At 39.2% G+C, this 12,274-nt stretch overlaps 1 protein-coding gene across 1 annotated transcript; it reads left to right on the forward strand.

The window, feature by feature from the left end:
• The first annotated feature begins 6,639 nt into the window (after positions 1 to 6,639).
• Positions 6,640 to 8,628, forward strand: FLRT2 (fibronectin leucine rich transmembrane protein 2). The gene has a single exon (XM_009485593.2). The coding sequence runs from the start codon at positions 6,640 to 6,642 to the stop codon at positions 8,626 to 8,628; it is 1,989 nt and encodes a 662-aa protein (XP_009483868.1).
• Positions 8,629 to 12,274: the final 3,646 nt, after the last annotated feature.

Consider the following 12,274-nt stretch of genomic DNA (forward strand, 5'->3'; position numbering starts at 1 on the left):
TGCAAGATGTACCACCCTCTATACTTTCTCCTGCCTCCAACAAGGCTGATCCAAATCCATTTCACTTGCTTCCAGCAGGCGGCCTGATCTGAGCTTTTGAGAATAATTAAAAGTGGAAATTGAGAAGCAAACCCAGAAACATCCTGATCAGAGAAAAAAAGAATACATGAGGGAAGAGCTCATTTGTGTACATTTGCTGAATCATTTTGCTAACAGTATTGCAAAGGCAATAATGTGTTTCTCTGCCAAATTCTGTCCGTTTAGACTTCATAGTGTCTGTAAGAGTGTACAGAGACACTTTAAGGTTTCCCTCCAGTACTAGCTACTGATCATTATCCTGACATCAATATTCACTTTAGAAGAGGGCACCAAGGATGGTTTCTTCTCTTCCTCTTCACCTCTTTTTCTTCCTCCTTACCTTTTCTTCTTACATAATACACACCCATACGTATGAAGCAGCCACAGTAGCAAGCACACAAAAGGGCTTCCTGTAAAAGCATTTTGTTTCCTTTGGGTGATTTTCTCTGTGCCTTTGATGCAGAGATTATAGCTTCATATTAAATTTTCAACACAAAGTTCAAAATCATGTAACTCATAGAGAAATATATACAGTAAACTATCACCTTAGGCTTCTAATCAATTAAAAAAAAAAAAAAGCAGGGTGTTCATTCATGTGTAGATGTGAACTCTACTTATGTGCAAAAAAGGGATTTGTCACTTATTATTCCTTAATTGTTTTTGTTACCAGCTGATAGAAATACAGGGGCATTTTTCCCAAGCACTAGGAACTCTGTTCTAGGTTTCAGAGGAATAGAATTAGGTTTGCTTTCTGGTTGTCATTCAACTCCAGTCATAAAAGCCTTGTACTTACTGTATATTATAATTATGTAGTGTAAGATTATGACTTGATTATGACTTTGGTATGCAGTAAAGCCAAGACCATTTATGCCAAATGGTTTTGTGCTAAATGAGATTCACTGACTTATAGTAGTGAAAAGAGTAGATATGAGCATTTGGTTTTGGTTTTGCTTGCCTTTCTATTTATGTTGCATGGCACTCAGGTTCAGATAAATGGATGAACTGCTAGGAAAAGTGGTGCTGAGTGGTTAGAACATCAGAGAAAAAACTTGGATTCCTAGGATCTATTTTTGATTATTTTCAGGATTCCTTGCAGGAAAGAATAGCCAAGTGTTGTTGATTTGATTCCCTTTAAAAATTAATACCCTTAATATATAATATGGGAAGACTAATGACGACAGACAACCTGGCTTCAGGAGCACAACAGAACTCCTGTGCTTATAACATAGGGCTGTAAGTATTCATATGTAGGCTGTGCTCCATATGCTCTCTCCTCCCTTGATTCTCTGTTATCTCCCCTGAACATTAATAGGTTCTCAGGCAGCCACAGGGACCTTGACTGCTACACCTAGGACTGCATGTTTGGAAGACTGCAGCATGAAAGGTGGGGAGGGTGCCCTGAGGACAGCTTTGGAGCTTCTTTAGGCACCATAGACACTGCCACTGAGGCAATATTGGTCAGTGAGGTAGGAAAGAATTCCACAAGCAGGCTGCTAGTGGGTTGTTGGGTTTTTTTTCCTAGATGACACAAATTTATGATTCAGTAGCATTTTCAGTAATATATTAATTATTGAAGCATGTTTGTTTATTGCAGATAAATTATTTCATGGCTATGCACAGCAGGGTAACTAAAGCTTGAAGTTGTGTGGGTGATTCTGACCAGTAAAAGGGAGACTAATAAAACCTTCACCTTCCCAACTGGCAGCCAGATGTTTCAACCTTTAAATACCTTTAATCAAGATATCTGAAAGGAGCTGTTCAGATGCAGTGTTGAACAAAAGGAAAACTGAAATTTTTATCCAGTACACAAAGCCAGAAGTGTTCTTCTCCAGCTAGCATTGGTCGTGTCAAAAAGGTATTAAAATAAGGCAGGTTTGAAAAAAGACAGTGAGATGAAAACATTGATCAGAAGTTCCTCTTAAGATACAAAAGGGAACATTTCCATTGATGTCAGGGACTCAGGCCACTAAGCCAAATTTTCAGACATGGCCACCTAAAACATGCATGTGCTCTCATCTATTTCAATGTGCTTTCCTCAGCTTTATTGTATCATTCCTTAAATCCTATGGGATTTAATATCCTGGCTGCAGTAAGACAGGAAAAGTCCTAGCACTTGGAAGATGTGGCTTGTGCTCCAAGAGGAATATAGTGAGAAATAATAGAAATCAAGTGTACAGGGTAAGGAAATAGAAACAGAAGTGACCAAGGTGATGATAGCCAGGTGTGTTATTATTGAGGTATTTGCTTGTTGATTTCTTTAATTTTAAGTTAGCTGCAACAAATTCCCTTACCCTCGTCCTCACTTCCTAGATTGGTTTTTAGAACTTTCCAGCTTCACAATAAGCAAAGTCACTGTCATCTATAGTTTATGAGTCAATTCCCAAGATGTACAATCATGAAAGCTAGGGATATTGAGTGTCCTTAACTCCTCCACTTGCAAAGTTCTGCTTCTGCAAATGATCAGTTCATTCACGGAAAGACTCAATTCAGTTCTTTTAAGAATATTGAAAATACAGAGCTTGCTTTAGGAAGCCAACATGGCAGGGATGTGGAGAAAACTCCATTACTCTACCTACCTTCAGTGTTGGCAATTTGCTAAAGGACAAACTGTTTCAGCTTTTCCAGCCTTCTGGAATTTGCCAAGGATGTTTTTCCTTTGCAGGGTTTCTTTTTTAAATCAAGGAAGTTGTTCAAATCTTCAATCTTTTTAATGTCTTTGGGGTAGAGATTTCTAACACAGGGACACAACTCACTTTTGCATTTGCTGAAACATACTGCAACTATGACTGCTACTACGAGTTATCATTAAAGAGTTGTAAAAGACTACTGAGGTAAAGCTTTTCCCAAATAATTTATTTAAACACATTCAGTTGTATCTTTGCTTCCTCATTCCTTCCCTCTGTCACACCACAGTCAAACCTGAAATCATAGATAACTAATTAGATTTGTCCTTGTGCTCTTGCTTAATACAATCAACAGTAGTTACCAATGCATGTTTTCTGTACTGAATTTTATAGTATCAGTGTATTAAGGACTGATAGATGGAGATTAGGATACTGGCATTAATAAAAGGACTCCCTTTGTCATCATCATAAAGGAAGAAAACAATAGGAAAGTTTTAACAGATTTCTAAGGGCAAAATCTGTGTGACAATAAAAAGGAGATAAACTCCAGAGAGCCAGCTTCCAAAGTGCTGATATGCTTATGTGAGTGTCAAGTCAAAGTTCTTTAGATCTTTTACTTGTAATATCTAATGAGAAGTGCTGTGCATTTGACCCAATTTACTAGAATCATTACTGAAATCTTTTATTCAGGTGCCAAATTTACCTTGGTGAGAGGTACTCTAGGCAGAGTCTTAGAATAAGGTGAATGCATAAATCAGTTTTAATAAGACATTCCCTCCTTAGGACGTTCCCAGAAAACCAGGAGCTGCAGCTGCCTGTGGCTGCATGTCCTCAACTGGGCTTTCTGTCATACCCAGGAGTCAAATAAAACCTAATCAGCAATTGGACTTGCAATCGAAAGAGAACTCAGTGAGGGCATTGGCCCTGTTAGGAGGTATAGACTGTCTCTCATTGATGATGGAAAGAGAGTGAGAGAACCACTATTTTTCTGTGTGTTTGCAAGCATCTCAGAGGAGGTTCTGCACGTCCTTTCTTATTTTAAAAAGACAGTGTCATGACGGATCAGAGCAGTATGATCTAGATGGGAGCCAGGCCATATTAAAGGCGGATAAACTGTCACACTTAGGCTCATGTTAGAATGTAATCCTGTTAGAGTTTCTCTACAGTATCACGTCATCTTACATAATTGAAAAGAAACCACTCTTGACTGAAATATTCCTGCAAGAGAGAAAACCTTGAACAGTGGGGTAGCTTATCTTACTGTTTCCAGAAAAGGACACCACCACAGTATAGGCTGCATTACAGTATAGGTACATTTACCATCTGAATTTGTAATGATAAGCTACAGGACTTTTCACGGACTCACTTTTTACCTCCAGCTGTTCTAGCCTCGAGGCTGATACCTGGTGGTGCTCCAAATAAACATAGTAATCTACAAGTGCAAGGTTGCAGGGTTATAACAGTTTGACTCCTAAAGAGACTTTCTACGCTGTCAGTCCATGAGGTTCCCAAAAGCAGCATTTGGGACATGTTATAAACTGCACAGCTGTAGCAGAAGAACAAGCTTTCATGTACTCCTGAATTACATTTCTTTCTGAATTACCTGGATGGTGCTTTGTCGTGGTTTAGCCCCAGCCAGCAACTAAGCACCACGCAGCCGCTCGCTCAATCCCCCTACCCCGATGGGATGGGGGAGAGAATTGGAGGAGTAAGAGTGAGAAACACTCCTGGGCTGAGATAAGAACAGTTTAACAATTGAAATAAAGTAAAATAGTAATGCTAATAGTAACAGTATAATAATGATAATAATAATAATGATACACGAAGCAAGTGATGCACAATGCAATTGCTCACCACCCACCGACCGATACCCAGACAGTTCCCGAGCAGCAATCGCTGCTCCCCGGCCAACCCCCCCCCCAGTTTCTATACTGAGCATGATGTCATATGGTATGGAATAGCCCTTTGGGCAGTTTGGATCAACTATTCTGGCTGTGCCCCCTCCCAGTTTCTTGTGCGCCTGGCAGAGCATGGGAAGCTGAAAAAGTCCTTGACTAGCATAAGCAGTACTCAGCAACAACTAAAAACATCAGCATGTTATCAACATTCTTCTCCTACTAAATCCAAAACACAGCACTATGCCTGCTGCTAGGAAGAAAATTAACTCTATCCCAGCCGAAACCAGGACATGCTTAAACTGCTTAAATAAAGGAAAAGATATTTTTAAACATGATTTCTATTTACTGAAATTTGGTTTTCCTGAAATCCCAACCAATGAGTTTTGATCTGGGTCAAGAAAATCTGGAAAAATACTGTGCTTATGTAGCTGCAATTCAAGGCATCAAGATTGACACATGCTTGGTTCTTGTCAAGGTTTATATCCTTCATTATGTTCAAGTATGTAAAATGCAGCATTTTTTTCAGTCATTGGAAACAACATACAACAAAACAACGTCATATGAGACAGTATCTTTCATTGCACGTTTTAGAGATTTGAATTGTTTGGTTACAGATCTGAATAATAAATAGTAGCTGGGAAGGTAAAAGTTAAAAAGTACATTTAAAAGCTGAAAATATACATTAAAGAACTCATCCATACTAAAGCTAACAAATATGTTCATGAAGTCATTTGCAGACAACTGTGTAGCAAAATTAAAAGAAGTATCTAACCTTTATAGTTTCAAAGAAAGTGCTCTTCTGCAAAACTGCTGTAGTCTAAGCTGATATCCTAAAACAATAACTTAGCAGATGTGAGCCCATTTCATTTAGTAGAAAGCTAATTCTGAAGTCTGTTGACAGCACAGTTTACATCAGAAACAATATCAAGATGATAGTTTTAGCAAATATATGCCTTACAGCAGTGTATCTTGTATTTGTGGATTACCATACTTATTTAAAAGACTCCTCATAAGTAGCTAGTTCACTGTAGTGAGGTGCAATAATTTGGCAGTGTGCATTAAGCTGGAGAATATACATAATGGCATTACAGAAATAGAAGCAGAACATTCCAGAGTCTGGTAGAAAATGAAAAAAGCATAGAGTTTGGTTAAATAATACAGCCCAGAGTCTACTCTGTCAGGCATCAGTGAATATCATTCATTGAAGTCAGTGGTTCTGCAAAAGAAAAAAATACCTGAGCAAAAATTTCCAGGTAAATAATTTAGTTTTAGGTTTGTAAAGTGTTTTAGTTTTAGGTTTGTAAAGTGTTTTAGTTTTAGGATTTGAAGCAGACTGTGAGAGGACAAAGATTGGAGGTACAATATGCAAACACAAGTGATAGATCTAGCTTTCACTGAAGTCACTGAATGTCCTTCAATCACTGCAATGACTTTGCATCAAATCTATTTCAAGACTATTTAACAGTAATATTAAGCTAATGTTTAATATTAATGCCTTTTTTTCCAGAAAGCCGCAAAGAGCACAGCCTTAGAATAGTCTTCCAATGGGCTTGATCTTCCCTGTTAAACATTTCATGCTATTCAGCTTTTTCTTTCCTCTTTTCTTTTACAGGCAGGCCAGATCTGGCAGATAGCTGATATGAAGACTTAGCTGACTTCAGAAAACTGAGTGTAATACCAACAGACTTCAGTGAAAGAAATATTATCCCTCCAAGCAACTCATACACAGACAACTTTTGGTAGCTTTAAATTAACCTGTTGCTCACCTGCAGACACGGCTATTGTTTCTTTCAGCACACATGGAGGAAGGCAACAAACTTTGTAACCCTGGCTAATAAGACTGTGGCTTTCTTATCAAAAGTAGGAGGTAGGCCAATTATAAAAGGATTATTTTATACTTAGCCTCCAGGACTTTAACTCTGGCCTGAACACTGGACATAAACAGAAGCCAATTTTAATGACCTGAGATTTTGCTACCTGTGCTTTATTATTGTTATTAGTTCTTTAACATTTTGGTACTTTATTTCTTTAAATTAGAAATGGGTTCATGGACTAGAATGTGGCCCACAGATTGGCCTGTTCTCATGAAATCATGGCTTATCTTTTCCCTGGGGTTCTACATGCAGGTCTCCAAAACTTTGGCCTGCCCAAAAGTGTGCCGCTGTGACCGAAACTTTGTCTACTGTAATGAACGAAGCTTGACCTCAGTGCCTCTTGGGATACCGGAGGGTGTAACCGTCCTCTACCTCCATAATAACCAAATTAATAATGCTGGATTTCCTGCAGAGTTGCACAATGTCCAGTCTGTGCACACCGTCTACCTGTATGGCAACCAATTAGATGAATTCCCCATGAACCTGCCCAAGAATGTCAGGGTTCTCCACCTGCAGGAAAACAACATTCAGACCATTTCTCGGGCTGCCCTTGCTCAGCTTTTGAAGCTGGAAGAGCTGCACCTGGATGACAACTCCATCTCCACTGTTGGTGTTGAGGATGGGGCATTCCGGGAAGCCATCAGCCTCAAGCTTCTGTTCTTGTCCAAGAATCACTTAAGCAGCGTACCAGTAGGCCTTCCAGTGGACTTACAAGAACTCCGGGTAGATGAAAACAGAATTGCTGTCATTTCAGACCTAGCCTTCCAGAATCTTACAAGTCTGGAACGTTTGATTGTAGATGGCAATCTCCTTACTAATAAAGGCATAGCTGAAGGCACCTTCAGCCACCTCTCCAAGCTCAAGGAATTCTCAATAGTGCGGAATTCACTGACCTACCCTCCTCCTGATCTTCCAGGTACTCACCTGCTAAGGCTCTACTTGCAGGACAACCAGATAACCCATATACCGCTTACAGCCTTTTCAAACCTCCACAAGCTGGAACGACTTGACATTTCCAACAATCAACTTCGGATGTTGGTAAAGGGGGTATTTGATAATCTCCACAACCTGAGGCAACTCACTGTAAGGAATAATCCCTGGTTGTGTGACTGCAGTATTAAATGGGTCACTGAATGGCTCAAATTTATTCCCACTTCCATCAATGTACGGGGTTTTATGTGCCAGGGACCAGAGCAGGTCCGAGGTATGGCAGTCAGGGAGCTCAATATGAATATGTTGTCATGCCCCACCACCACCCCTGGTCTGCCACTTATCATCACCCCAGTCCCACCTACAGCCATGCCAACTACATTAGTTCCCACCTTATCAGTTCCTCCCCCAAGTAGCAAATATAATCCTCTCACTCCCACCATAGCCACACTCCCCACTGTGCCTGACAGGGAGGACAGAGAAAGGGTGACACCTCCTATATCTGAACGGATTCAACTCTCTATCCATTTTGTGAATGACACTTGCATCCAAGTTAATTGGATGTCTCTTTTTACCGTGATGGCATATAAACTCACATGGGTTAAAATGGGCCATAGCCTGGTAGGAGGAATTGTTCAGGAACGAATAGTTAGTGGTGAGAAGCAACACTTAAGCCTGGTAAATCTGGAGCCCAAATCCACCTATCGGATTTGTTTGGTTCCGCTGGATACTTATAACAACTACCGAACTGCAGAAGACACTGTCTGTTCAGAAGCCACAACCAAGGCTTCCTTTTTGAGCAATGGCAGCAACATCCCCTCCAGCCATGAGCAGACGACTTCTCAGAACCTGGGATCCCCATTTCTGCTGGCAGGGTTGATTGGGGGTGCAGTGATATTTGTCCTCGTGGTCCTGCTCAGCATTTTTTGCTGGCACATGCACAAAAAAGGGCGTTACACCTCCCAGAAGTGGAAATATAACCGGGGCCGTCGGAAAGATGACTACTGTGAGGCAGGGACCAAGAAGGACAACTCCATCCTGGAGATGACGGAAACCAGCTTCCAGATTGTCTCCTTAAATAATGATCAACTCCTTAAAGGAGATTTCAGACTGCAGCCCATTTATACCCCAAATGGGGGCATTAACTACACAGACTGCCACATCCCCAATAACATGCGATACTGCAACAGCAATGTCTCAGACCTGGAGCACTGTCATACGTGATAGTGAGGGGAGACGGGGGTCTCTAGGACAAAGAGAAAAAACTCTGGAAAAAGTAACCCCCCAACAACAATGAAAAAATTACATTTGATAAATGTTACACAGATGCATTTATGCATTTGAATACTCTGTAATTTATACGGTGTACTATATAATGGGATTTAAAAAAAGTGCTATCTTTTCTATTTCAAGTTAATTGCAAATGGTTTTGTAACTCTTTGCTTTTTAAATCTTTAAAAAATATTGCTAAGTACTGTACAGGGTTGTACAATAAGAACCCAATGTCATAGCAAAGGAAAGAATGACTCATTCTTCAAACATTAACCACTTTGCTGTCGAAGCTGTCTGAGGGATGTTAAGTTTCTAGGTGTCCTGTAGTACAAGAAAATAAGTGCATATTAAAACAGGGTCACTAAGAATGGATAAAAGCAATTCAGATAAAATGGATACAACCCTTCTGACTTGAACCCAGCAGTTGCAGTTGAGCTTCAAACAGTTGGAAATAATTCCATTCCCCTTTGTCAGTTCTGCATTTCCTACCTCCAACTGAAAGCTGGAGTTCTGAGTGCTACCAAAAAGGCTACTTACTCGTTTGATTAGTTTTCTCCCAATATACTTGGAATAGGAAAGGTAGACAGAGCTCAGTGTCAAACTCAAAGTGACCTTGATTCCTATTTGCAAAAGCTACTCTGAAAACATCCCCTGATACTATATACTTTTATGATAGAAACTGTTCCTGCCTTTCATTATGATTAAGAAGCTTTAGGCATTCTCTGGCCCTTCACAGTGGGAGATGAAGGTTATCAGTATGTAACAGATAGCTGTCATTAAGTTGCACCTCTCTTTAATAGAACAGCATTTGTTGACACAGCATGGTCAGGTAAAGCCTGAATGATGGAAATTCTGAGTGCTCCCAGCTCTGCAGTACTCACGCAGAATTTGGAATCTAAAAGTGTAAATTGCTGAAGACATGATGCAAAATATGATGCCAGTGCAATGGTTGCTATTGACTTTTATGGTTCAAGTCCTATTTGATTTAGGGGTCTGAGTTATGTTCAGTATGGAGAAATAAGAGAAAAAAGACAAACAAACAGAGAAAACAAACGAGAGAGATCTTTTAAAAATTTATTTATTACTGGAAAGGCCTCCAGGCCTATCATGAACTGAAATATGTTCAGCAGGGAAAATCATGTATAAATCCTGGTTGTGGGGATTTTTTTCCATTCAAAAGTACAGAGACCGACGTTAACCAAGCATTTGATTAGCTGAGGAATTTTAAGAACTCAAGTACATACTGTCCCTCTGAATTACCCTTCTTTTATCTTAAGCTTTTGGAAATTTTCCACAATGATTTGTGCTTTACAAGCAGTAGATGGTCTTAGAATTTGCTCTTTTATTCCCTCAAATTCTTTAGCTGGAATACTTTCTGAGTCCTTGAGCTTTACATCCACTATGCGAAACATGCTTGTATTAAAACCGTGATGCTGCTCTCAAAATTATACAATCTTCCAGCCACTCCATTGACTCAGTGACTGCCAAGAACTCTAGATTTCTTGCCAACTCAGTCATGGAATGTAATTCTTCCTTTTTTTTTTTCTTTTCAGTTTGTTTGTTTTTTAATGTGGCTCACTTTCTCCTGAGCTTGGGGACAAGCAAAAGTTCGCAACAAAGAGAAACACTAGAGAGAGAGAAAACTTTCCTGAGGGAGTAGGGAACCAAAGAGAAAACTTCTTACAGTGACCAGCTAGGGACAAGAAGTTGTTAGAAGTGAATTGGAAGTAAAGGCTGAAGCACTTTCACTGTGGAATGCTTAGACTTTTCACTTTATGAGGCTGCTTATGTTGGGAGAGAGGGTTTTAATCCTTTCCTTTGCTCATTTCACTCAACCCATTCTTGAAACCCAGCAGTCTATGAGTGCAGTTTCTCAAATTCAAATTGCATGATAACACTCATTTTCTGCAATGGCAAAATTAATCCAGTTATGATTGATGGCAAAGTACAATCATTGTATAAAGAATCGTATCCTTCCCCCAACACCTTTTATAATCACATTTTGAAATTCCACTCTATATTCTGTATATTTGCTATTTTCTCCAGCTATAACAGGTATTTTAGGCAACCTGTGTGGCTACTGTAATAGTAAAGTCACTGAAATTTTGCTGAATAAAAGGCTGCCATATGATTTCAAATGGTGTAATTCTAGGTAGAAATGTCTATGCAAAGTGTTTTTTTCTGTGACCTATTTACTGAATATTATGATGAGAAGTTTGATACTTACGTTTTGTTTGTTTAATATGTTTTAGCTGCCAAAGCCCACAAGACAAACAGCAAATAGTTGTGCTTCTGCACGCTTCCATTGCATGCTGGAGTTTGAAATTAAGTAGAGCCAGAGATTCCCACTGGGTGTGGATGTAGTATTTAATTTCATTGAAATAACTAGCCGTACTTTTTATTTCGAAAGGCATCCTTTGAAAGTACACGCTTACTAGAATTTTGTACTTCAGTGACTGATGCTGGAGGAATCTTTGTCCTCCTTGATGAACATCTTCTGTTCTAGGCCTCAGGATACCATAGTTTCAAAATGAGCTAGACGCCTTATTTGTAGCAAATGATTTATTCAGGGAGTTCAGCTGTACTGTAGGTGAATGATCCACAAGCCCAAACTGACAACAAATGTGGTTACTGTCCTAATAGGGTGAAAACAGAAGACATTCACAAACTGTTTGTTTTGATCTTGGGTGATGAAATGTATATACATCTATCTGTGGACTATTACTCACTTACCTAGATCAAAAATCAAAGTCGTATAGCAGAGTTTATGCTTCTTTTCAGTGTGAAGAATAATATATATATATATTGGTATGGGACACTGACACAGCTTCTTTTCTATAAATACACTTCTGAAAAAAGTAACAAACCACTTTTACCAAAATCTGTGGATAGAACTGGGAGTATTATCTAAACAAATTCACTATCTAAACAAATTCACAATTGTTGTCAACCAAACAGTTACATGTTTCTACTGAAGAATGTTTCTCCCAGTTCTAATTGCTATCCAGCTGCAAAAGAGTTAATGTATTACAACCCACAAGAGAGTTTGGGATGTTTCAAAGAGTCAGTCACACAAACAGCTGAGGCTTCATTTCAGGACACATCTAGATAAGTACATAATGGGCAATTTTCACTAGGTAAAATATTTGGAAAAAGAATTAAAAAAGGACAATGATCTTTTGGCAAAGTAAAGTTTAATATTGGTAGCTTTTTCCTTGGACTTCGTAAAAATGGAGTCATCTTTCCTTAGTGCAAATATCTGACCACAGACACTAACTAAAGGCTATAGTGCAGAAGTCCCAAATGGGTGCATATACAACTCATCCAAAATGTTCACTTCCAGGTTCTGATTTGAACAGGTTCATTGGACCTGAGGGCAAATGAGTGGTTTACAGACAAAATCTCACACATCTTCCATTGTATACTGCTAATAGGTGACATAAATGTACAGAAAAGATTGGTGAGTGGAATAAAATAAGAGTTTAAGTGAAATTATGCTAGAGCAGTATCACAACACTGCTATGTCCATGCTTAGGTTCCTTCTGAAGACTTATCTATTTACAAACAGGTCCTCGTTTTCACAAATTCTGTCACTATA

Source organism: Pelecanus crispus, chromosome 6, assembly GCF_030463565.1.
Source record: "Pelecanus crispus isolate bPelCri1 chromosome 6, bPelCri1.pri, whole genome shotgun sequence".
NCBI lineage: Eukaryota > Metazoa > Chordata > Aves > Pelecaniformes > Pelecanidae > Pelecanus > Pelecanus crispus.

What these genes read in the sequence shown, in the direction of transcription:
- FLRT2 (XM_009485593.2), top strand. Translation starts at nt 6,640, where the DNA reads ATGGGTTCATGGACTAGAATGTGGCCCACAGATTGGCCTGTTCTCATG.